Raw genomic sequence first — 27,523 nt, 5'->3', positions numbered from 1 at the left:
AGGCTCTCAGGATACCATGTTGACACTGAAGCAGAATACACACAGCAATCAGTGTAACTTAGCATTCATCTTAAACCTGAAACTTTTATCAACAAATAAGTGAAGAGGCAAAAAATGCATTCTGCTTTAGTAATATGTATTCAAGGTATAGCATTAATCATTTTAGCTCATTGTTCCTTCAGTCTGCCAATTCAGATTGCATAGGTATGTTTCTGCTTATTAGTAAGAAGATACTTTACAGAACTTTTGGCCTTATGAACAACAGGTAGAGCACTGTAGACTGCAGAGGCATTTCTCATCTACCAGTGTTGAAGAGCAGTTCCTGAACTTTTCCCAGCAATTTCTGCTTTGTTTGAACAGTGGAGCATGAAACAATGTAGCAAAGTTTCTCAAAATTCAAGTGTGTGTCGCCTGATTGTCTGACATCATTCAATGAAGGCAGAGTACGAATAAGAAATTGTTCCATTGTAAAAGCTCCAGAAGAGCTGTGGGGGAAGGGGGCATTGCAGATTTTACCTTGTTGAGAAAATATATTTATAGAAAGTCCATTAAAACAGAAACCATAATTTTAGTACAGATGTCCATTTTATGACTTTCAGAAATAAAGATAGGCACATTATTCAGAATAATCCCAAATAAAGTTAAATACTTTTTAAAAATGTTACAAATATCAAATAAATGAGGCTGTGTGTACGCATATATATTACAGAGTTGATGAAATAAAAATACTAATTTACACAAAGATAAATAAGTTATTCTTCCTTATCTTTAACGTATGTTGCTGAATAGACAAAGTGGACTCTGCACAGGAATGTAGCAAGTACAGTCTAGCAATGGGTGATATCATAGACAAGGAGGAACAGGGTGCTTGTGAATGCAGCCGGGACAGCAGTGCAGAGTATCATGAGCAAAAAGGTCACATTCCACACAAAACACATTCTGGCAGACTTTACAAATGTAGAGCTGAGGAAACAGATTTAAAATATAGAAGTGTTAAACATCATGGCACAATAACACTGAATATACTGAGAAATTTTAAACTCTTCTGTGCCTTAATTGCCATCATAGTATTACTGATTTTTTAGCCCTGTATTACATAGCAGTGGGCATACATAAGTGTTTGTTACTATATAGAAAACAGCAGTAAAGAGTTTGTGACAAACTTGAATCAAGTTTTTAAAACTCTATATACTAAATATTACTTCTATTTTGAAAGCACAAACATGCTCCTGGTTATCACTACAATCCTCTCTTCCTTCTGTGTCTTTAGTAGAGGATAGAACTCTCACATACCTTACACATCTAGATTGGCTTACTCTCTGCTGAAAGGTCAGCTTCTGTTACAAAGGTAAATTCTACATAGGTTGCATCCAAAAAACTTAAGAGAAGAGCTTTGTTGGCAGTGGATCTTTTCCTACCTCCCCTTTCCTACTGTAGTTCACTGCTGCTCTTGGGAGGCTGGAAATTTCTTAGGAACAGAATGATGTGTGCAGTGGGGAACAGCAGTGGGAAGGGAGAACTGACAAATTTCTTCTGGTGGAAAATGGCTTTCAATCTAACACACTACATGTGAATCATTAGAGTAAACTGTCCCACAATCAGATTTTTCCAGTCCAGAGAGTGAGTTTGTTTGCACATGCACCAAATTTTAGCTATCTTTTATAGAAAAGCATTTTAAAACTTATAAAGAAACAAGGTCAATATGTCATACATTTAATTTTAAAAGCTGATGAAAACTTGAGGTGCTTTTGTTCATCTATCTTTTATCCAGTTTAACTATTTTTGCATACTTGCATATTACCATATCACTAAATCGTGAGGCCTCAATAAAAACAGATGAACCAGCCTACTGACATTTTCTGCAAAAGAGATTTCCTAAAGATGACTTGCTTTAAGGGAAAGCCACTACAATGCAACTTGTCTGTTGAATATTAAATACTTACATGCTGATCCTTGATTTCTCCTTGGCAACCTTGACAATAACTATTTAAAAGAGAAAATGTATCAAGTTATTTAGGAAAACAAACACCTGCTGCATGTTTGTGGTAAAATTAGCATGTTAGAACATCTATATAACAGCTGCTATTCTTGATACAAGATACTGGATAGTTAAAACTAGCTTCTCAAATACCAGAAACATGTTTTAGGCGTGATGGACACCTCTGAAGAATGTATTGTATAATAGTCTAAAAGATTCTTTGGGAATTCATCTCAAGGAACAGGTTCGTCAGTTTTTTAAAGAAGCAGTTACTGATATAACTAACATGTATTTGAGCAGACTTTGGAGGATGGTGAAAGACTGGAGGGCCTGGCATGACTTTGTCCATGGGGTCGCAAAGAGTCAGTCAACTGTGCAACTGAAGAACAAAAGTTATGGGAGAAGAGGACAGGTTCTCTCTTATGGATTAAAAGCTAGTTAAAGGACAAAGTAAAGCGCAGGAATAAATTGACAGTTCTCACAATGGAGGGAAGTAAACAGTGGGATTCCACAAGAACTGGTATTGGGGCTGCTACTATTTTATTTATTCATAAATGATCTATAATTAGGGCTGAAAAGTATAGTGGACAGGTTTGCACACAGCGCAAAATTATTCAGGATAGTGAAAACCAAGGCTGACTGTGAAGAGCTCCAAGAGGACCTCCATAAATTGAGTGGGCAACAATGTGGCAAATGAAGTTCAGTGTTGGTAAGTGTAAGGGGACATAAAACCCCAACTTCAAGTATAGGCTAATGGGGTCTGAACTTGCTGAGAATGGGAGGGGAAAAGATCCTGGGGTCATAGTGGATAGCTCAATGAAAGTGGCAACACAGTATGCTGCAGCGGTGAGAAAAAGGCAAATTCTATTTTAGGGATAACTGGGAAAGGGATTGAGAATAAAACATCTGATAATGCCTCTGTATAGATCTATGGTGTGGCCTCATTTGGAATACTGTGTACAGTTCTGGTCATTGTATTTCAAAAAGGACACTGCAGGACTGGAAAAGTACAAAGGAGAGCAACTAAGATGATTAGGACATTGTAACACCATCCCGATGAGGAAAGGCTGAATAGTCTGGGCCTTTTCAGTTTAGAAAAGAGATGATTAAGGGGGAAGGATGGAGAAAACTGACATGTTTCTTCCTCTCCCAAAATACTAGGACTGGAGAGAATCCAATAGGTTCAGGACAGACAAAGGAAATACTACTTTATGAAGAGAGTGATTAAATGGAATTTGCTACCAGAGGATGTAGTTTAAACAGCTTTAAAAGGGGATTAGATAGATTCACGGAGGATAAGTCTATCAATGACTACTAGCCATAGTGAGTGAGAGAGAGCTCCACATCCTCTGAATCCTAGAGCGAGGAGGCAACATTAGGGAAAGGCCTCAAACTCTATGCCCTGTTGTTGGCCATCTAGAGGATCTGTTTGGCGACTTGTGTGAGACAGGATGCTGGACTAGATGGACCACTGGTCTGATCCAGCAGGGCTCTTATGTTCTCACTATGCTATGTTAACTGCAATTTTTCTTATGATAGATGCCAGTTGCATTCAGATACCGTGTGTTTAAACTTACATTCATGGTCTGCAAAGCAAATTCTGGTTGATCTATCAGTTTTCAGTAACAAATCCTAGTTTGTAAACCTGGTTTGTCTGTTTATTACCTTCTTTCCTGCCTCCCAGTGAGCAAAACTTCCTCAATATACAATCAGCTCTGGGACTAGGCAGCTGCAAGGATCAGTGCTGCTTAGTGAACTGCTGAATGTGAATTCAGATGCTACAACAAAACACCAATAGCAACTTGATCTAGTTAGCCATCCTAGTTCAATGTCCACCAACAAACCAATTGTGATGGACAGGTTAGGTTCTGCTTATCCCTAAGGGCAACCAATGGGAACTGACTGAATGTTGGCGAGAGAGGGACAACTGAACAGCCATTAAGGGAGTTGTAATCAGAGCTGGCTAGAGGTAGAAATAGTATCTTTTTATTACGTTAGATTTATATCCCACCCATTCTACAAAGACTCAAGGTAGCTAACAACATAAAATAAACAGAGGCAACATTAATAAACAGTATTAAAACCAGAACAATCAAACAATCAAATAAAATCACAATGGTGCTACTACATCTATTATAGGCAGGATTATACAGCATCCTCTCTCCAAAGCTGTCAAATCCTAGGCAGTTGGTACTAATACAAGATACGGTAGGTCCAGGGAAGGTGGCAGCCCTCTCCCATTTAGAGGTCATATGTCATCTGGAACAATTCAGTCTTGCAGGCCCTGCAGAACTGTGATAAGTCCTGCAAGGCCCTGATAGCTTCTGGGGCGTTTTCCAGGTCATTGGGACTGCTACAGAGAAGGCTCTGGTGGAATTTAGCCTAGCTTCTTTTAGCCTAGGGACAACCAGAAGATTTTGAGAACTTGATCGAAGCGCTCTCTGGGGAACGTGGGGCAAGGCGGGGCCACAGATAAGACAGTCCTGGGCCATATAGGGCTTTGAAGGTTAATACCAATGCTTGAAAAGGATTCATTATGCAACAGGCAGCCAGTGCAGTGCTTACTGATGACAACTCAGCCCATACCTCCTGAGCATTTGGGCAAGGGGGCACATGTAGATGTTGAACAGCATTGGGGAGAGAACTGCCCCCTGGGCACCCCACAGATAAGTGGGTGTCTTTGGGATGACAACTCCTCAGTTGCCACCCTTTGTCCTTGACCTTGGAGGAAAGAGGAAAGCCACTCTAAGGCGGACCTCTGTATCCCCATATCGGCAAGATGGCTGGACAGCAGCTGATGGTCGACTGTATCAAATGCAAGCCAACAGGTCTAATAGCAGCAATAGCCAAGCCGCCTTGATCAAGATGCCTCAGGAGGTCATGATGAGGGCAACCAGCACGGTCTTTGTCCCGTGACCTGGGCGGAAGCCAGACTGGAACGGGTCCAGTCCTCCAGGAAACTTTGTAACTGTGCCGCCACCATCCTCTATAATCTTACCCAGGAAGGGCAAGTTTGACACCTGCCGACAGTTGGCCAAACTGGTTGGGTCTAAAGATGGTTTCTTCAAGAGAGGCAGATGTCAGCCTCTTTAAGAGGTGTGGGAAAGACCTCCTCTGTGAGGGATCTGTTGACAATAGTTCGAAGAGGTCACATAGCTCCGTCTGGCAAGCTTTTATCAGCCAAGACAGGCACGGATCCAGAATGCAAGTTGTATGGTGCACAGAGATGAGAATCCTGTCAACTTCCTCCAGGCTGAGTGGACTAAAGTGATCCAGCAATAGACTTGAAGACGCGCTTGGAGCCTCGAGTTCTTGTGTAACATAGAAGCAACCTGCTACTGAATAAGATAAAGTCAACTTGTACCAAAGAATCCTGAATGCCTAAATAGGGCTATGGTTCAAAAGTTGTAAAGACATTTTGTAATCTTTATCTGATCCACTCCAATGTTAAGTTTAAACTCTGTGGGTGTGTGTGGTATGTGGTGTGTGTGTATGGTGAACTGCTTGTTTCTTTAATCCTTTGAGCTGGATATGTATAGTCTTGGGGAAAGAAGAACACGCGCACACAAAAATCTCAGTCTTTTAAAATTAGGATACGAGTAAATGGTGGGAGCATGTGACTGTTGAGTCCCAATCCCCAACAGTTCTGTGCAGTGTCTTGAATGAGGGTGTTAGCAGTCAGAACCCTTTTCTCACTGGATAGCAGTTTATAGACAAAAAAACCATAAACACCCTTCCTAATATAGATATTTCAGCTCAAATATCATATGCTGCAATGCAGAGCCTAGCCTAAAAAGGACATAAAATGGATGCCAGCCAGGAGAAATGTAACACATAGTTTACAAGTGTGTGAAAAAGAGCAGCTGACTTGCTAACAACTTCCTCCCCATCCTAAAGAGATGTATAGTTCAGGACTATGGGTCTCCCAAAATAGATCTCTTCACCTTGAATTAACCCAGAGGTGCCAAACTCATTTGTTAGAAGAGCCAGAATTGACATAAATGTCACTTTGTTGCACCAGGCTATGCAGGCCATAAAATGTAACATAAGGTACCAGAGATATAAACTTTATAAAGGTGATTTCAGATGTCAAATGGCAATAGAAGGTGAATGACAACAGCAGGCTTGGTTGGATTAGGTGCAGAGGGGTAGAAGGCATGGAGACACCAACACTGGTAATGAGACACCAGCATTGGTAATGAGACAGGAAACCTAGATAATTCCATCCAGGGGGATTCAGTCCAGGAGCATGCAAAGAATAAATGGACATAAGTCTGACATTAGAAACCACAACATCCAGTTGCTGACCTAAGAGTGGCATCTGAAATCACTCCACTTTCCAAGAATCCAAGTGTTCTAATTGCTAATCAGGGTCTTTTTGAAAGAAAATAAATCCAAATAGGAATAGAGAAATTCAATTTTTCAGAATAAGCCAAAATAATTTCCTCTATTTCCTCAACCACCGCTGAGGTATTAGATTTTAATGGATGTTTAAGACTACTCAATACCATCTTTAAATTGCACTGAAATTAGCACCAAACTGTTTTAATTTAATGTTTAATTTTAATTTAATTTAATGTTTTAAATGTTTTTTATTGTTGTACAGGGGTGGGGAACCTTTTTTCTGCCAAGGGCCATATGGATATTTATAACATCATTTGCGGGCCATAAAAAATTATCACCTTAAAAAACAGTGCTCCGCCAAGGGAGAACGATTCAGGTTGGCAAAATTAATACAAATAATTGTTTTTCTATTTGAAGTCATGTGGGGAGAGACTAATTTGGCACACACACAAACCCGGGATTTTTTGTAGAAAAAGCCCAGCAGGAACTCAGTAGCATATTAGGCCACACCATCTGGGATAATCAAGTGCAAACTGAACTGTGACAGTAACTTTTCCAGGCCCTGCAGCAATTCTGGCCGGCCAGCCAGGCCCCAGGGAGGCTGCCGCACAGTACATCTAGGTCCTGTGATCCCTGCCTGGCCCTGGGGAGGCTGCTGCACAGCACGGCTGGGCCCCACGATCCTCGTGACCAGCCAGACCCCAGAGAGACTGCCACATGGCTCAGTTCGGCCCAGCAATCCCTGAGGGCCACAACAAGTGACCTCAAGGGCTGCATACGGCCCTCAGGACAGAGGTTCCCCACCCGTGTTATAAAATGTAAGCTGCCCTGAGCATGCTTCGACGGGGAGGGCGGGATATAAATCAAATAAACAAACAATATAAGTTGTGCTTGTCAGAAGAATCCACCCACCCAAGAAGAAGCAGAAGTGTTGGTTTTACAGCTGCCATGTGACTTTTTTCCTCCCCCTCCCTTCCTCCCCAAAAGAGGAGAAGCCCCAGAGAAGGGATTGGAAACTCTGTGTGTGTGAGAGAGGCTTGTTTTTGTATCTCTCCTGCAGGAAGCAGCCCCGGAGCTCTCTCTTTCTGTGTGTGAAAGAGAGGGAGAGAAGGGGAGTGCAAGAAACAAAAAGCAAGGAACTAGTGAGGGAGCTGGGGGGAAAAGAAAGTGACAATGCAGCTGCAGCCCTGGAAAAGAAAGCAGGAGAAGGGAGTTGCTCAGGGGCTGGATTTGAACCCTGCACAGGCTGCATGTTTGACACCCCTGAATTAACCTCATCCACACTCAGCTTCCTTTCACCCATTTACCCTAATTATGCAGCACTTTAACACTGCTTGCAAAACCTGGGAGTTTTCCTATTTGATACTCAGCAAGTCATCAAGAAACATTAAAACCTATAGTCCACCTCATGTAAACTCAACAAGGCTTCACCCAAATCATTATTCACCCCCGAAAAGACCATCAACTCATGATTTTGGGGACAAACATGCCTCAGGGAGTATTGTCACACACTGTGCCATAGCACTGTGTGTATGTTCTTGGCCCCATACCTCACACCCCCACTTGCATGTGGGCCCTCTCCCCTTCGCTCTGTGAATTGCTGCTCGTTTTGCTGCTGCCTCCACAGACTTCGCTCTTTTTGATCCTGGTAACCAAAATCACTTCCTCAGCTGTCTTCCCTTATTTCCTCTTAACTAGGTTGTGTGTTTTTTGTCTGTGTGTTTTGTCCCCTTTTATTCCTATTTCAATAAAACTTATTCCAGCTGAACATTTCAAGAGTTCTTTAAGGGAAAGATCACTGTATAGATAGGTGGAGAATCCCAAAATACCCCCTCTGGCTTTGTCTCCTTTAAGCTAACTCTGCCAATGAAACAGGAGATTGCCTCTTTGGGTAAGAATTAGTGATTATTATATAGTACTGGGCTACCCTGGCTGGTGGTGTCTTTGTGAATAAGAGAGAGAGGATCTTGTGCATTAAAGGGTCAGAGCTCTCAAGCTATTTTAAGAGACAAGAAAGGTGGTGAACTGTGGCTGCCTGGCTATACAAAACTGAATTATCAATTTACTGAATTACAGTCTTACCGGGGAGGGGGGGGGCGGGAATGTAATTTACATTGCTCACACCAAGCAACTTTGCATACCGTTCTCCTTTATACAGTTCCACTGGGACTTCCTGAAAGGCATCCAAAGGGAATAGGTGATGATAAGATTGAGCCAGGTGAGGTGCTGATACCAATGTAAGACCTAAAAAAATTAACCAAGGAATTATACTTGAAGAATCATTCAAATTGCCTGTAAAAAAACCTGGTTTTTACATATGAATCTGTATTATTGACACCACAATTATGTCCTCCAAAAAAAGCTATTTGGAACTGCCTGCATTTACCTCTTCAAGAGGTATCCAATCCAATATTACAAGTACAGTGAATGAACAAAATTCCTTCAATAACCAGGATTGAGCAAAATGGTGACTAAGGGAAACCTCCATAATTAGAGGCAACAAACTTCTGAATATCAGTGGTAAGAAGTAATGTCAGGAACAGGTCTCAGCCTCTACACCATACTTGTTGGATTTCCAAGGCAACTGGTTGGCCACAGGATTAAACAGGATGCTGGATAAGACCGTGCTCTTATGGCTACTTTCAAAAACATGGCCCCTCAGCAGTAGCTACATTATCCCCAGTAAGAACATGGTAACCAGATCTTCTGTCACGTGACCTGGCAAAACAGCTAAGAGAGGTGTAATAATTTATTCTTTAACTCCATTATAAAAGCTAAAGGACAACATCTCATGGGCTACGGTCTAAGTTCTTAGCATCAATGAGACAATAATTGTTAAATGGAATTTGTGTTTAACAATTGAGGACAGCTGATATAAAAATGCTGCAACATGACACACAGATAAAAAGTTTAAACTTGCCGTTTTCTTGAGTAGCAGAAATTTAGATTATGTGCCATATTTACATACACTAATGATCAACAAGCAGGGGACACATACTAGGATTTGTGAGGGGCATCTCATTTCCCTCTCCCTTACTATTTCCTCCTTTCCTTACCTGGCAGCCTCCATACCTCTCCTCTTTTTCCTCTTCCTACTCTTCTTCCTATGCAGCCAGTCAGACAGTCACCCACCTGGTCACCACTGGGCTTTTTGCCATAGTGAGTTCTCCATCAAGGGGCATGACAAGGAGCAAGAGGGGACACTTCCAGGGCCTCCAAGTATATCCCTCTTCCCCCCATGACTTCATTTCACTGCAGAGGTCCCCAATGTGGTGCCTCTGGACACTTTCTAAAAAACACTTGGTGGCACCCACCAAGTGTTTTTTTGAAAGTGGGTAGGGCCAGGTGGGGCTTTTACCCAGCAAGGTTTCTGATTGGCTTTGAGATTTTTAAAACCATTGCTTTGGCGGCAGCTGCCCCCATAGCACAAGGGATCTTCACTATGTGGCTGAAGGTAAACTGGTGAAATTATTTCTTAGTTGGCTCCACCTCCTGCAGCAGTGATTTTATTGCAGTGTCTATTATGTTGTGTCAGAAGTCCAATAGTGCCCACAGGCTCAAAGAAGCTGGGGACCCCTGCTTTACAAAAAACAATGCTTAGAAGGCCCAGCAATATAGTTACCTAGCATTTCCAAGTTCAGTGGGCATTCTTTTCTTCAAGTTATGGGTATTTCTATTATTGGGGGCAAATTTAATCTTCCCATTCTTTTGAGAAGTCCACACTCTCTTGATCTACACTCTGTGGTCTAGTTCAGAAACAAGTATATGATACTGCCAAATTTTGTTTAATTAGTGGCAGAATCTTTTCTAAATTGCTGGAAAAGAGAACCTAGAACAATTTATTTCATTAGTTGTTATTATTTTCCATTTACTCCCAAAAACACCCTCAATCACTAAAGAGGCATCAATTGAGAGTAGGTCTCCATAACAAATAGGCAGTCAAAAATTTGTGACAGCTACAATAGCAATGCCTGCCAATCAACTTAACCCCACCTTAAGCCTCATTACTTCTTTAATCATTCATTTCATTTGTATGTTCCTTATATACAGTAATCTTGAAGCCAGAATTCCATCTGTACACAAATGCTTCTCTTTAAAAGGTCCACAATTAACTATAGCACACTGATCGTATGAAGCTGACTTACACTGAGACAAAACCACTTGTCCATCACTGTCTGTTTACTCAGATTGGCAGTGGCTCTCCAGGGTCTTGAGTAGAGTTCTTTCACCTACTACCAAATCCTTTAGCTGGAGATCCCAGGGACTGAGCCTTAGATCTTCAGCATACTATGGAGATACTCTACAACTGAGCAACAGATCCTCCTCCCATTAAAGAGAGATTTTCATTACAGCAAACTAGATTTTATTACAGCATACTTTAATCATCCATATATACAGAGGTCCAGAAAACTTGCTGCAAGTTCAGCTTTCAAAGCTAAAAGACACATTTTTCTTAGATTCTAGATGGCATGTACCAGATAGTTCTGTGACCTATTTTTCTGCTCCTGCAGCTCCATAATGAATGGCATTTTGTTAAATCAATAAAAAATACACACACTGTTACTTACCACAAACTTTGCATTCCACAGGAAGCTCACAGTATTTGGCTCTACACTGCGGACAGAAATACCCTCCCAATGTAAGACCTGGTTCATTGCTGTTTTCCAGGTGCCTATAAAAGAATAACAGTTTTCTAAAATATGTTAAACAGAAATATTTAGCACATGCAGAACAGTTGGCACATTCTGCACTGGTTCAATACATGTTGCTGCCTAAGGCCTCTCACTGCCCGCCCCCCCATGCTTCTACTACTGCCTCCACCCAAGCAGATAATGCTTCTCTTCTCTCCCAACTCCTATTAAAGTCAGCTCAGGGAGCCACATATGCATTATAGGGCTTCCTGAACTTACAATATTATTTTGTTTTGCAAGATCCATGCTATGGAAATCTTAACAACTGGCTACTGTAATTTGCTCTCTGTGGAGCTGCCTTTGAAGGGAACATGGAAGCTAGCTCTAATTGGTGCAGAATAAGGTTGCTAGATTGTTGACAGTTTGTGCCAAGCTTTGTTTGTGTTAACCTTTAGACCCTTTCAAGACCTAGGAACCTCACGTCCTCCATTATGTGTATCATCAGACCAAGGATTATCAGTTCCTCCACTTACATCAGCAAGAATGAGATTTTAGCTAGTTTTAATAATGCAAGCAGCTTTGAGTCCTACTGATCAGCAGTATGTTAATATTTTAAATAGGTTAATGAATAAGTTTAATAAATAAGAGTTTGCCCATCATTCTGGTGACTGCAGCAAACAAAATTATGACCAAACTCTAGTGCAAGAAAAGATACTAGCAAGAGCTTAGGAAGCACTATAGGGTATAATCAGATTGCTGAATCAGTTCTAAAGAGAACTTGAGGGGTGAGAACATAAAAACAATCTGCTTTCGGATGGAGTGTGGCAGTGAGTTCTGCCCCTCAAAATCTACTGCCAGACATCAATTCATCAGTACTGAGTGCATGGTTCTTATGGTAAGTTGGGGCCTTGGAGTAGCAATCACTGAAATTTCTAAAACACAGAATTTCTAAAACAAAATAACTGGAATTTCTAAAACAATCTGAAGAGTTATAATTTTGCAAAAGCAACACTGAGGCAAAAAAAAAAATTAAGTCTGTGGGGGAACAATTTAGGCAAAGCCAAAAGTTCGACATTTTCACCACAGCAGCTCCAGCAACTGCAAACAACTGTTCAATTAAACAACAGTCAGTTCCCTTCTTCCACTGCTACTGCTAAAGACAGATCTGGCTGCACACATACTTGTTTTCCAATGCTCTCATGTATCTTTTGGGGGCTGTGACTCAAGTACCATCAATATCACAAGTGCATTTTACTCACGCCATGCTAAATGATGGTTTTGCATCAAGATCACTAAGAGATGCGATAGTGTGCTGAGGAAAGCCTGAGAACGAAAAGAGAAAGAAACCAAGTTGTTACAAAGCTTGATCATTATCACTGCTTCTTTGTCCACATTCACATAGTCATACTGGAATCTGGAGTGAAACACCCCAAGGAACCCAGATTACAATTCACGTCCTTTAATTTTTGAGAAGCTGTGAATGATAGATTAGTACAATAATCTTTGCTTTATAATGAGCTGGATGCAGCAGTAGATTTCTGCTAGTAGAAGGAGGGAAGGTTGATTTCCAATTCTGTCCCTTCACTGCAGACATCCTACTTGCCACTCATGTTGCTCTTAGGGGTCCCCTATACCCTAGGAACAGCATTTCAGGGAGAATTTTGGCCTACAGCAGGGCAAGGCAAGCAAGAAAGTCTGGTCTGTTGATGGAAATCTTGTCCATCAGTGGAAATTACCAATGGATCCAACCCAGCAGTTAACATGTATCCAAAGACAACTGGCCTAAGCTATTCCTCCCTCTGTATAACAAAGCATACCATCTTAATTCTAAGGTGAAAGGAATGCATGGAAGCCTGTTTCATAGTGATGAAAGAAATAGCTTTCTGACAAGTCCTTGTGATAATCAGCAGAGCCAGCTGCCAACTGGTATCAAACAGATTTTTGTACACACTGCTCTGATGCCTGAGCATGATCACCATTCTCTGGCTCACTCCTTGCTGACAGCAAAACCAAGGCCTAGTGTGGTACCACACCTCATCAGAACTTTAGCCCTATTTGTTTTAAATGTAGTGCAATTATATTGATCAACTCAAAACATACTTAAAATTCACTATATATATAAAACAATATATAAAAGCCATATATATAAACAAAGGCATAAGACTATTGTATGTCTTGTGCACCACCTCACCAAACATGCACACACAATAATATAAGATGTAACTGTTAATATTCATTATCTCTGCCATACAGAATAGTCTCTCTCCACCCATGTTGAACTTGAGTAAGAGGACAAATTCCCTCTCTGTTTTCCTGCTCTCTCCTCAGTATGAGACACAGCAGGGGTGGACAGAGAGTAAGACTGCCAAGGCATCCAGAGGATGGCATGTTGACAACTGACAAAAGAGATCAAAAACTGTCCCCACCCTATTCTAGCCAGTTTGTTCTTTTCCAGGGTGGCTGCCATGGCAATGATGATTTTACAGTCTCTTCTCTGTGGCCAGCTGGTTCTCCTTCCAGTCAGGATCAGAGAGAAGAGACTGCAAAGGGAGGGGGGACTGAAGGGTCCTTTATTTCCATCTGTACCACAAAGCCTACAGCTCTGTTTACTTTTAAATCTATGCAAGATGCCTGTCACTTGACACATAAATAGATTGTCAGGATCATTCAAATGCGAAGTATTTGGAATATATTTCTTACCCATTCGAATAAGCGAGCTTTCAGAACTTGAACAGGCTGGTGGTGGACTGACATGCTGCATCAGGAGTTCCCTGTAATGACTTTCATCTAAAATTACATGATAGGTTCCTGCCGCATACAAGAAAACCAAAAAGGTTTAGTTGGCAGAGAAGGTACTGAGAGTAGCTTTGCACATACTCACTTGCCACCTTTGGTGAGTAACCGTTGCCTCCGGGTGGCCAATAAGGTAATCTGACAAAAGCAAGCAAGCTTTTCCTCCTCTTTTAAGTCACAGATTATTAACACAGGTATGTTTGGGCAGGTGAGCTACTAAAATTGTCAGTAAGCTCTGAACCCATTTTTTAGACTGGCTGAGAATATGTTAATATAACAATTGAAATATTTGTTAATAAGTGATGTGAGAAGCTTATGATTTTGAAGTATAATTTTGATGACCCTCAACAGAAATGTTTATATTATGAGCAGTTCCTTTGATTTTAACAATTTAAGCAGTTTCTCTTATTTCTTTTACTTTATACTTTATATAGGTATGTTACCATCTGCTCCTTATCACCATTTTCCATTGTCAAAATACACAAGCTATAAGGAAAGCTTAATTTGTTGCATAAGTAATAAAAATGTTCTCAATTTTATAATTACTTTATTTCAAGGTGAACAAATTATATATTATACCAATTATTTTAGATAAGTCATTAAACAATTAAGCTACTTTGCAACGTCATTTCCAATCAGAAATTTAAAAGTCACAGGGAAATAAAAATCATAACATCTGCAAATTCAAGAAATATGTGTCTTATGTGATCATCCGTCATTTTATATTTGCATATGTAAACATTTGCTTATGTACAGAATCACTGGGCTAGATCCAGACACAATCTTTCAAGAATAGAAGGCACATTCTTTCCATTCTAGCTGCAACTTCTCACATCATATCCCATCCCATATAATTTCTGAAAGTCTCCTAGTCCTCAGGAGAAAGAAGGGGCACCAGTAGAAGAGGAAGTCAGGAAAGCTCTTCCTATGAGGAGCTTTGTTTACAGGTCTCTGGAGTCCTCTTTTTCTTAACACTGCAAACATATATAAACATACATACCACCAGTTTCCCGAGCAAGAACAGTGCAAACTCGAACTTCAGCAGAAAGGCCTATGACAGACACTCTGATTTTGATTGCCTTTAAACACTGTAAATTGAAAGAAAGAAAAAACATACACTGACAGATTAAAAAACTGTAAACCACACAAAGTTTTCAGGTTTATTCACCCCAGCCAAGCAGAATTTATCTCCCAACCCAGCCAAGAAAGGTCTTGCATCTTTTTAGAATGTTCAGATATTTTTAAACTTCTGTACCTTAATTAAGTCATATATATTAGAAGGATCACATGTTGTTAGACTGCTGAATATTACCAGAACCTCTCTGCTTGTATGACCTGGCATGTGCCTGCAGAAAGCAAGAAAGCATTCATTTACATTTGTTACAAAAACAGGTACCAGACAGTCAAATCCAAGGCACAGACTTCTCAGTTTTAAATTAATGAGGTTATATTGGTATACATTTGCAGCATCAAAATTAAGGCTAACTCCTGCTTATGCAGAAAAGCAGTAGATCCAGCCCCACCAACCAGATTCTGATGCACATACAAGACAGTGTGCACAAAACATGGAATTCCCTGTGCTTGTTTCTGTGATACCCTCCAAAATATTATTTAAACACAGTAAAGCTGAAATAATGGTTGACAAGTGAGCCTAGGCAGATAACAGCTAAAAGAAAATTAATCATCAGAGCATAAGGACACTATCTTATACAGTCCTCAGAATACATTCAGTGTGTGTTAGTTACCAAAATATTTCTGCAGCTTTATATGAGTCAATCAAGAATGACCAAAGGCCAGCTGTACTACATGGAAGATACAAGAACAGCATTCCTCATGTTTTTGTAACATTAAAAAGGAGCTGCAGGAGGAGGAGAATGGTGTGTGTGTGAATGTCCTTCTCTTTTTCACCATGTCTAAAAGCAGCTCTAAAGGAGATTTCAATTAGAAAAAGGACACTAGAGACAGAAGGATTAAAAACAGCTTCCCCTAGTGTGGCAGCCCTGACATCCAGCATGGTATTGTGGTAAGGGAAGCCTGGTCCCATCAAGGCTGACCAGTCACTTCCTTACTGCCTAACCTACCTGTACGTAAAATGTAGGGCCAGAGACCCATGTAAGCTACTCAGAGCTCCTGGAAAAGGAAGGAAGGGCAGAATGGGAACATATGTAGTTTGGCCCTAAGGAACAATATGATCAGAATTAATTTTCATTTCTATCCTTGTAAAACGTTAAAATAGACTATGGGTACTCACTTTAATGTCTGTGTGGCTAGATTTAGGGCATTGTATAGCGATGGCTCTCCATGACAAGAAATGTCTACAGCTTTCTTCAGAGCAGCTATGTGTTTTCTTGGATTCCCTACAAGACAAATTTATCCATCACTATAAATTAATCCAAAAACCTCTGAAATTTTGTTTGTATGCAACTGAAGGTATAAAAGTTACAGACAAAATGTTTTCTAAAATGCTGGACATAATCTATCCACAGAGCAAACAGAAGTCATATACTCAGTTCTTTTTTAATAGCAGGAGCTCCTTTGCATATTAGGCCACAAACCTCCGATGTAGCAAATCCTCCAAGAACTTACAGGCTTCTTTTTTTATATATAATTTAAATTTTATTAGAAACATTTAAGTAACATTTCAACAGAAACAACACTCCCCAACACGGGGTCCAAAACATAGCCTTACATGTACCGTCACATTTAGTATTATTAGATCGCTTTTACAGAAAAATCTTCTCGAAGAGTGCAAATACATCCGGAAGTCAGAAACCAATGAAATATATCCAAATCAATGTTAATAGATCATAAAATTCACATATTTTGCCGGCAGTTTCCCGAATATAGTGTCAGAGCAGTTCACAGTACAAGACCTACTGTAAGCTCCAGGACTGGCTACATCAGGGGTGTGTGGCCTAATATGCAAAGGAGTTCCTGCTACAAAAAAACCCTGAATATACTGATATATTGTGAATTGTTTTTTAAATGTATTTAGGAGCAAAGTAATAAATATTACTATTACTTGAAACAGAAAGAATGACTAAAAACACCAAACTATTCAAAAGACACAGAAAGAGGTGATATCATTGATCTTTGCTTGGCATAAAAGAAAAGCATTTATCATACCTGAAAGCTCAGTCAGTTTTTCAGCTCTTTTACCCTTTGTTACAATAATGCCAATCTGCAACAAAAAGGCCTGCAGTTAATAGGATTCATAGCATAATAAAGTCTCACAGGAGTTGTGCAAAAATGGAAAACACTAGAATGTAACAAATTATTAACAAATCACTGTACTCTCCAGAACAACTGACTGAATGATGTCCATTTCATACTCAAACAGGTAGTGTGGAAGTAGCCTTCACCCTGCAAGCTGGAATGAAACAGGATCACCGCATAAGATTCCACGGTGAAGAAAGTAGCTCATACCATTAATGGCCTCTAGCAAGGCTTCATATGGGCTAATCCCATATACCTACACAAAGACAGCATCAGAAACACATACCAAACAATAGTAACAACTCAGTTGCAGTAAAGTTGCACACAAGATATTTTAATTGGGGCTACATCTCCCCAACTACTACAGCTGGGCACATGATGAAGTAAAAAAATGAGGTTTCTGAGGAAATGTTTGAAATATTTTGTATTTATTTGTTTAAAATATTTATTAGCTACCTTTCTTCCTCACACAGCTCAAGAGTTATTCAAAGAGTTATTAATTACACAACCATGCTATAGAAGTATCTAGTTTTATATTGCAAGTGTTAGGGTCCTCAGACTCTCTGCTTTCCTTTTGTAAAAAGATCAGTTAATCTCTCTTATAGCTACAAAGACAAGCTTGAAAGAAAGGAGTGTCAGGCAAATTTAAAATGGAAAGCAGAATTTCCAATGCTTAAACACTTCAGTGCAGCTTCTGCCATTCCCTGTGGACATCAGAAGCAACATAAAATGCAAGATTTGCATATATATGCAGATTACATAATGTATACCAGTTGCAAAATTTTGGTTCTTTTTTTAGTGCAAAGTATACAGTGCACCTGCTTGTTTTTTGTTTTTACAATCTCATTCCAATTCATTGCTGCCCTGAGATTACTCACACTGAGATTACATATTGTCAATGGTTTTAGAAAGTGGCCATTATTCACTGGAAGAGCTCATGCTTTGCATGTAAATGATCCCAGATTCAATCCCCAGGAACTACGGTAAGTCAGAAGGAGAGTCCTTTATCTGAAAATTTGGGAGAGCTGTTAGATTTGTCATAGTACTAGGCAACTTCATGTTTTTTATATCAAAACCAGATGTATGTTTCAGGGGGGAAATGTGTTATGGCCAGAAGAAAACAGATTCTGGGAGACTTCTGTACCTACCTGACTAATAGGATTTTGGTCAAAGTATTCTTCAACAAAATATTCCAAGAGCTACATAAACACAAATGTTAAATTAGAACAATTAGCATTGAAGTTATGAAACAGCTTTATTTTATGAAACAGCTTTATTAATATCTCCACATTTTTAGATCCATTCTTCAGAAAGTGTCCTTTAAAGTTCAACCATTTTTATGTAAAAAGTATGTACAGGGAATAATAGCAAAACATAAGATTATGATAAAGAGATTGCTACTGCTAAATAAGCAAGCAATATAAATTTACTTGCAAAAATTAACTTCCCAGTCCACATATTTAATTAAAAGTGAAGTCATCCAACAAATTTCATGGCTGAACACATGTTTAAAATTTGGACTACCCTGCTCTGTCTAGCATTGGTACAGATTTAGAATTATCATGATGAAAAATTAATACATTTTGAAAAAATAAATACCTTTAAGGTGCAAGTTAGCCTGTTTGGTTTTAAATCCTGGTCTTCCATTGTCCTTGACCCATCAACCACTACGTACAGGTGGCGCATCTATACAAAGTTAAAAAAAAATGTAGCTGTCCAAATAGATTTTAAAATGATATTTTCGTAGTAAAAAAAAAATTCCACAGAAAGCACTCAGGCTCTAAAACTTAAAAATTTATTGAGTATTAGTTTGGGGGGGTTTTTTACAACTATCTGCAACCCCAAAAGAAAAATAAGATGTCTGGTCATTGTCCTTAACATCCTCTGAACCAGACTCATTTAATTTCCTTATACCACTCCAAGTAAGTTCACAAACTTACTTGGAGTGGTATAAATATATGGAGCACAGGTCCATCAGTGGCTATTAGCCACAGTGTATGTGTGTATATAAAAATTTTTGCCACTGTGTGACACAGAGTGTTGGACTTGATGGGCCGTTGGCCTGATCCAACATGGCTTCTCTTATGTTCTTATTGTCTTACAAACAGCCAAATTAATTTTAGAACAAATTCAGAAAAGAAGTCTTACCATCCCAAGTCGAACTTGTCCATGATGTGCATAGATTCTGGAAGGAGAAATAAGTATGTTCAGAGATAATAGCTAGTGAATTTCATAGCATACAGTTTGCATAGCTAACATAAATTCAAAGAACTTATATTTGCTTTCAAAAACTATAAGGAAGTTAAAATAGGTTCTGGTCCAGTCAGAAACAGATGAGTTGAGTTAAATTAATTCATATCACTAAAAAAAGTTCAGTTCAATTTATGCATGCTACTGCAGCTTCATAGTTGGTTTAATATTATGTGGTCTGTGTTGGGCTGCCATTGAAGACAACCCAGGAATTTCAACAACTTCAGAACATGGTTACCTGATTATTGTCAGAGGCTAAACGATAAGTTAATCTTGTCTATCTTAAACAACTAAACTGGCTGGCAACATCCAATTCAAGTTGCTAGTTAAGCACTAAAGCCTTTCATGGTCTAGGACCCACATACCTAAAGGACAGTTTCCTATCATATATATCCACGGTGCTCAGGCTATAACCTACGGACTATTGCCCCAATTAAGGTATACCAAAGCCTGTGTCTCTTTCATTACAGCGCCTAGAAAGGCATTTAGGGGATGCTGTAAGGTCATTTCATTAGCCAGAGCTTTTAACGGGGTACAAAATTGCAGGTATTTTATGGGAAGGGTATTATTTTGGCTTTTAGTCTGTTGGTCTTAAATCGTGATGCCATTAGTTATGATTTGCAAGCCTTCTCAACCATCAGGAAAGGCAGGATATAAATATTTTAATAAATCCATGAAAATAAATTTAAACAAAGGTATCAGCTACACACATTATAGAAGGCACATTTACATTTTGTCAAAGATAGTGACATACACAAATATGTTATCTATGGCATATATTTTTCTCTGGGCATACATACTCAACACACTGACATTACTACTCTTTTACATACCACCATCGCTATAGTTTATACTGAGTTTTTAAAATAATGTTATATAACTATGGATGACAGACCCTTATTGCAGTCATCTGATTGGCTTAAATTTCATACAAGGGATGGCTAAAACATTTTCAGTTTAAGTAGTATATATCTGAAATACAGAGAACTTTGCAGACTCTTCTTGTAGAATTACACTAGGATGCAGATTACTTCAGAATATAATTTGTTTTGTATTCAATTGTTTATGAGACGGTTGTGCAGTTTAGTGCCTACCGTTTCCTCTTGGCCTTAAAAAGAATATCCTCTATAGTGGCCTTCAATGATCCAGACTCATCTTCTTTAAGCACCTCCCTACAAGCAAAAGAGTTGTATTTTGTACACACATCCAATACACAGATTGTAATTCTGAAACTTTTTAAAAAAATGAAATTTCCAAATGCAAACATACCATGTTCTTTCATAACCACCTTCCCACCGTTTGGTTCTTTCTGGTTCGTCATCCATTTCTCTGTGCCCAGGCTTTCCTGGTTAAGACACTAACATAACATAAGAATTGGTTTAATTTAGTTTAAAACAACAATTCAAAATATTTTCGTGATGTTGAGGCCACAACAAATAGTTAGCTAAAACAAACACACTAACTTGAGGCTTGATCCTCTGAGGTGCTGTATCTCAGGCCTGAATTAAACATGATGAAGCAAGGCAACATAGTCAGTCAGCATTTGCGTGATTGCTATACAAGGGAAGAACCTACTTAGTCTGAGAGGAAGTTGTATTGTACTAATCTGCAAATAAGATATTTCCTTCTAAAACCTATACAGAACACCCATAATGGTGCAATTCTAAACTGTTACATCCTTCTAATTCAGGAGCCCCCAGCTTTCTTGGGCCTTTGTAATTCTGACATCATGTGGTGTGTGCAACCACAAAATGGCTGCCACAGGAGGTGGAGCTAGCCACAAAATGGCTGATGCAGCTTACCTTCAGTCACATTGTGAAAATCTGCACTCATATCTACAATGGCCAATAGCCCCAGTTACTTTCTTAAAACACTAGGAAAGGTGTTGCTGGGCACCATATTGGGGATTCCTGTTCTCTTTCACTGGACATAAGGATGTAATTCTGATGAGGACTGTACTGTAACAGTATCTGGCATGTGGTTTATTGGAATCTTGTAGAAACTGGAACACTCTATTATGGCCAACCTGGTGAACTGGACATAATGGAGTTACAGAATATGAGGAAGGAGACAGGTAGCTGAAGTAGGATCTACAAACTCATGTTTCATTAGAGTTTGAGGATCTTACTTTGAGAACATATAGATAATTCCATTGTAGCAGCAGCTCATATGTAGATGAGAACATTAATAACAGAATTCCAGGATACAAAGACTTTAAAAAACAAAAACCTGGCCTCGTTTCCCTCTCTCCAAAACCTGCAGTTTAAGAAGTTCTGCCTTTTCTGAGCAGTATAAGTCAATTACAAAACTGTGTGTGTGTGTGTATTGAGCACTTACAACACTTTCTCTCACCCACAGAACTTTCAAAATCACATGTAAATAAATTAATATACATCTGGGAAAGCTGTAGTGAGGTTTAAGATCTAGAAATTACAGGCAAGCTTTGTGAAGGTCTACAATTAAATCCGTTTTTAAAGACACTTCAAACGCCGGAAACCGAACTTCTGCTAGCTCACAACATCACTTCAACACTGCTAAAATCGCAATGTAAAGAAAAAGATATTGCCAGACAATGGGAAGGTTCTCTAGCCCACGAACAGGAAGGAGCCCGTGGGGAGGAAAGCATTTTACCTTCCGAGCGATTCCTGGCAGACTGTCAACTGCCTCGGGAATAGGGCCCGGCGTCTGGGAGCGCTGGAGAATCCTGTCGCCCCTTTTTGCTTTTCCGAGACGGCGGAGTAGGCAAGATGAAAGAAGCTCAGCAAACACTCCACATAGAGCTAAGCAAGAAACCTGCAAGATTTTGGATTCCTTCTAGCAAGATTTTTTTTGTGGTGAGTGTCCGTCTTAAACACTCCGTCCGCAGCGCCAGTGTGAAAAGAAGCGTTCCGCTAAGAAAGGGTTTGACGGTAGGGGAAAAATCGGGTTAAAAATCAGCAGCAGAGTGGTCGATGTGCAGATATGAAGCGATACTAAACACTCCTTTGTGTGGGGGTACACAAAACACAAAACACGCAGGCCCTACTGCATTTTCCTCCCCATACTCCTCCCACGGGCCAATCGACTTGTTCCCAATAGCCCCTTTATGTGTTCTGCACATCAGCCTTCCATCCTTCCGAGGTCGATAAAACCCAGCTTGCTGGGGGAAAAGTGTATGACTGGGGAAGGCAATGGCAAACCACCCCATAAAGGATATTTTCATACACACGAAATAACAGACTTGCAATCAACTTTAAATGCACTTTGCAAATGGATTTTGCTGTGCGAAATGGCAAAATTCACTTGCAAACCTTCGCTGAAGTGAATTTAAACTGCATTGTTTAGCATGTGTGAAAGCTCCTAAAAAGTCTGCCTTGAAAACGTTGTAAAAGCAACGTCACCCCAGAGTCGAAAACGACTAGTGCTTGCACAGGGGACTACCTTTTCCTTTTTACTAAATGTAAAACAGTGCAAGGAGGGAGGAAAGTAAAAATCATGTATGTGTTTTAAGTTTGGTTTTGGAACATCATGAATTCAAATAGTATAGCTGTACAGATCAGAAAAAACTTTTGAGGAGTGAATGTATAAGAAGGGTATTTCAAATACTGCATTTGTAAGTACCTGAGAGGTACTTACAAATTGAGGTCTCTCTAGTCTACATAGAGAAAATTGAGGTCTCTAGTCTACTGAGTTAATTAGTTTTGGATTATACATAAGGGAATAAGGCGATAAACAGAACTGTACCACTGCAGACGGGAATCATGTTTGTGCGTATAAGGTTTAAGGTTTATGTTTAAGGTATATGTTCCCCTCCATTTAAAAAAATACTTCATAAGTAGAAAACTAGCCCATAACAATTATATCAACTATTTTAACCTGGCCTTTTTTCTGGGGAAAAAGGTGCTGGAACTCTCCAAAGGGGAATGAAGGAGAAACACATGCACCCCCTCCCTCATGAACTTTTTTTTGGAGAATTTTGTTTCCATAAAGACGTTCCGGTGCTCCGTTCCACCGCATCCCCCCGGGGGGGGGGGGAGCCCTGATCTTAACCATTTATTCTTCCGAGAAATGTAGAAGTCTTACTGAAGGGAAGTCACCTCAGTGACTTCTGAGGTGTTCAACTAAACTTGTTTCCGGTTCCGGGGGGGGGGCTTGTGTGGGCTGTACTCTGCCGCAAGGAAGTAGTTCTGTTTTTGTTTTACTTTAGCTCATCCAACGCTTTTATATTTTGCTTACAGATTCGTCCTCCCTCTTCCGCGGGGGGGGGGGATTAAAGATTTTAACCAGGCGAAACGTCATAGGGAGTTGTAGGGTAGCAGTTATTATTTCTATCTTGTTTTGCAGGGCTGCTGCTTTTTTAGACCTTAACTGGCATGAGACGCTGAGCTCAGCTGAAGGTCATCGGAACTATAAGGAGAGGCTGGGAGGTTTCTCCCCGCCCCCTTTGGCAAAGCCGATGCTGCTTGTTAGTGTCTCTAATAAACTATCTCATCTCTTCCCCACTCCTTGTTTCATTTACAAATTAGTTCACTTTATCCTTTTTGTCAGGAATAATTGTTTTAGTATTTCTGAATTATTTATTTTATCAGTATGTTATTATATATTTAACAGCATATATTTTATATTCTTTCCCCATCTAGGAATTACCTCGTGTGAAGAAACTGAGGCAGTGAATTTAACAGCAGCAGTAAAGCAAATGGAAATAGGGAATTCCATGCAGGAAAGCTGCTGTCACCTGTAAGAGAGATTATTATTTACTGCATGCTGTTAATGCAAGTTACTAAACTCATGCAAGCAAAATATAGTAACTAAATACAGGAAGGATTTTGCTACCTTTAGGGCAAACTAAATATGAGAGGGGGGGGCGGGTGTTGCTGCTTGTAGAATGTTGTATCCAGGGAAAATATATTGCTATGTAAAGGGCTATTGACTCGACAGTTACAGCTTAAATGTCCAGTTTCACTTGCGCTTTTTGGGTTTATTGTAGTGACATAATTTTGTGTGGAAGAGAGAATATGCAGAAGGGAATAATGTGGCAAAATACAAAATAAAGGAGTTGTAAAGATCCATATTTAAGAACTTTGACAGAATTGAAAAACATAAGTAAACTTTCATTCATGCAACAAACTTCCCTGTCTTCTCCTTTCCCACTGGATACTAAAGCAGGTACCAATGGTCAGATATCGCTGGTATAATTACCGGTATATGTTCCATGGAATATTACAGCTGGGAGAGGGAGAAAAGCAAAATGCAGGTACATGTCTCACTTGCATGAAGTGGATCCACACATTGATGGATATTGTACTATTGTGATTATTCATCCACTGGATTTCCACCAACATGTGGATCCTACCAAATATTCCTGTGGATACAACCTATTAATTAGTTCTGGAATATTTATGTTAAGACAGCCATTTCATGTCCTTCCAAATGTTGCAGTGTCATCGGGATTTCTGTGTAATTGTCGAAATATAGTAATTTCCTCTTTACCCCTCTGTATAATAACTAAACTTGAAAGCTAAGCAAGATTGACCCTGGTTAGCACTTAGTTGGGAAACCACCAAGGAAGCCCAGGGCTATTACACAGAAACATGCAATGGCAAATCACCTCTGAATGTATCTTGCCTTGAAGACTCTCTGGGGTCACCATAATTTGGCTATATTTGATGGCACTTTCCACCACCACATTAAAGATGAACTGTTTACTAAATGGTTAAATGCACACCATGATAAGTAAATTGCCATGTGGTGCTAAATAATTTGTAGTCAATGTATATGTCAAGTCAATATAGGAAATATTAGAGGCCTTCTCTTAGCTAAGGTTTTAGATTCTAGATGCCATGGCATATACACTGAAAGCATTGTGTTGTATCTTTGATTCACAAAGAAGAAATGTTACCTTATTCAATACTATAATATTAAAATGTTGCGGTGTGTATGTTAAGTGCCGTCAAGTTGCTTCTGACTTTTGGTGATCCTATGAATTAATATCCTCCAAAATGTCCTATTGTTAACAAATTGTTAATGTTCCACCAATTTTTGCTTTGTCTTTATCTAAATTTAATCCAGCTTTCCTTATATGTTCAGCATATAAACTGAAGACAAAACGAAAGTACATCCTTGTCTGACACCTTGGCTAACTGGAAACCATTGTGTTTCTCCATATTCTGTCCTAACAATGGCCTTTTGTCCAGAGTACAGATTGCTCATCAAAACAATCAGATGCTATAGCACACCCATTTCTTTTAAATACCAACTGTAGCTTTTCATTACCACAGAGTCAAAAGCAGTGCTGTAATCTATGAAACACAAGCTGATTTTCGTCCTGAAATTTCTCTTGTATTTTCTAGCAACCAACATAAATTTGCAATATGATCTCTAGTGCCTCTTCCCTTTCTGAATCCAGGCTGAACATTTAGCATTTCTTGTTCCTTATATGGTAGTAGTCTTTGTTGTAAGAGTTGAGTATCACCCTTGTGAGAAATTAATTCAACAGTCTGACAGTTGCTGCAGTCTTTGACATCTCCTTTTTTGGAACTGGAATGTAAATTGAGCATTTCCAGTCTGTAAGTCATTGTTTTGTTTTCCATATTTGTTGGCATATTCTTGTTAACAGTTTGATAGACTCTGTGGCTTGGAATAGCTCTATCATCATCTACTCCTAGTGATTTCTCACGATTGCTCTCAGTGCAGTTTTCACTTCGCTTTCTAAAACTGTAGGTCCTTCTTCAAAAGATTCTTCTTGGAAGGAATATATCATCTTTTCATCACTTTTGTATTGTTCTCCCGTGTTCTCATCATCTGGTTCGGTTAATATATTTCTGTGTTGATCTTTCTACATGCCTAATGGTGCTTTAAATTTTCCTTTGATTTCTTGGCTCCTGTGGAACTGATCTCTTGTTCTTCCTTTTTTGTTCTTTTATGTTTCTTTACACTGTTCGTTACAATAGTTCTCTTTGTCTCAGAGCCAGTTTTGTGTAGTGGTTAAGCGTGCGGACTCTTATCTGGAAGAATCGGGTTTGATTCCCCACTCCTCCACTTGCACCTGCTAGCATGGCCTTGGGTCAGCCATAGCTCTGGCAGAAGTTGTCCTTGAAAGGGCAGCTGCTGTGAGAGCCCTCTCCAGCCCCACCCACCTCACAGGGTGTCTGTTGTGGGGGAGGAAGGTAAAGGAGACTCTTCGGAGTGGAGGGCGGGATATAAATCCAATATCATCATCTTCTTCGTGCTAGTCACTGGAACACTGCATTTAGATTTCTGATTAATTTTTGCTCCTTGTCTACCTTTAGCAATTTTAAGAGTATCACCAAGTCATCCCTCAAGTTGTTTTTTTTGTTTTGGCTACAGGAATAGTCTTTACACATTCTTTCTTGATTTTATCTCTGGTGTCAACCCATAGTTCTTCTGGTTCACCAATGAAATGATGTGAAACTATTAGACTGATGTGTTAGCTATGTTCTGTTCCAAAGACTTCTAGAGCTCAAACCTAGAATTGTAGAGTTGGTAGGGACCTCCAGGGTAATTAGTCCAACCTCCTGAACAATGCAGAAAACTCAGAAATACCTCCCCCCCCCCCCACATATCCCCAGTGACACCTGTTCCATGTCCAGAAGATGGCAGAAAAACTTATAAGAGTAAGTAGATAATACGTCAATCTAATAGTTTCACATCATTTTATGCATCCAAGATTCAGTAATTCACGTTAGGGCCATTGGTGAATGAAGGAGCTCATGCTTATGATGAATCCATTCATATCAGATTAATGGAAGAAAGAGATTTATTCTACACGTCTTGCTTGTTGCTGGAAAAACTTATAAACAAAGAAATGAAAGAGGCTTTTCCTGCTTGTTAAGCTGAGAGAAAAGGCCATCTGTGAGCACCTGTCCTAACTGAACTGAACTATAGTTATCATTATGCATCTCCCTTAAAAGTTCAGAATATATTCCTACTTCAGTTCAAACTGCTAGCTATATTTGTACTAAGGCAGTACAGTTAATGCAAATCTTTTCTGTACATGATTTTTAAATTCTTCAGGAATGTTAGATTGTATTTAGGATGAGTCAATAAAAAAATGCTATGATGCTTCAGTGTAAGATGCAATTGTGAAACTAACCTTCAAGTTACTTTATCTTAATGAAGTCATATATACTATTCCAGGGTTCCCCAACATGGTAGCCACCAATCTTTTCATGAAGTGTGTAGGGCCAGTGTAAGGCAGGACTTGTTCTTGACTGTTCTCATTTGGAAAGGATTTTCCACAGTTGCAATAGCCATAGTAGCTAATGGAGGATTTTCTTCATGTTGTTTTTACTCCCTGGTCTCTCCCTCTTCC

The 27,523-nt window shown here is 39.5% G+C and overlaps 1 protein-coding gene across 1 annotated transcript; it reads right to left on the bottom strand.

Moving 5' to 3' along the window:
• Positions 1–566: 566 nt before the first annotated feature.
• On the bottom strand, positions 567–22,271 carry LOC132569565 (general transcription factor IIH subunit 2). Its single transcript, XM_060235778.1, has 16 exons — positions 21,844–22,271; positions 20,482–20,569; positions 20,307–20,384; positions 19,111–19,147; positions 18,562–18,648; positions 18,111–18,161; positions 16,873–16,927; positions 15,998–16,103; positions 15,002–15,092; positions 14,747–14,834; positions 13,654–13,761; positions 12,213–12,276; positions 10,891–10,994; positions 8,464–8,566; positions 1,944–1,983; positions 567–963 (listed from the first exon to the last, which is right to left on the bottom strand). Exons 2-16 carry the CDS (start codon positions 20,535–20,537, stop codon positions 844–846), a joined length of 1,188 nt encoding a protein of 395 aa, XP_060091761.1. The 5' UTR covers positions 20,538–20,569; positions 21,844–22,271; the 3' UTR covers positions 567–843.
• Between the last annotated feature and the right edge of the window lie 5,252 nt (positions 22,272–27,523).

Source organism: Heteronotia binoei, chromosome 4, assembly GCF_032191835.1.
Source record: "Heteronotia binoei isolate CCM8104 ecotype False Entrance Well chromosome 4, APGP_CSIRO_Hbin_v1, whole genome shotgun sequence".
NCBI lineage: Eukaryota > Metazoa > Chordata > Lepidosauria > Squamata > Gekkonidae > Heteronotia > Heteronotia binoei.
Note: the sequence above shows the minus strand (reverse complement) of the source record. Positions and strands in the feature narration are given on the sequence as shown.

What these genes read in the sequence shown, in the direction of transcription:
- LOC132569565 (XM_060235778.1), bottom strand. Translation starts at nt 20,537, where the DNA reads ATGGATGACGAACCAGAAAGAACCAAACGGTGGGAAGGTGGTTATGAA. An exon ending in GGTGGTTATGAAAGAACATG is followed by an intron (nt 20,385 to 20,481) that starts GTATGTTTGCAT and finishes TTTTGCTTGTAG; the next exon opens with GGAGGTGCTTAAAGAAGATG. An exon ending in AAACCATCATTTAGCATGGC is followed by an intron (nt 10,995 to 12,212) that starts GTGAGTAAAATG and finishes ATTCTTTTATAG; the next exon opens with GCACCTGGAAAACAGCAATG.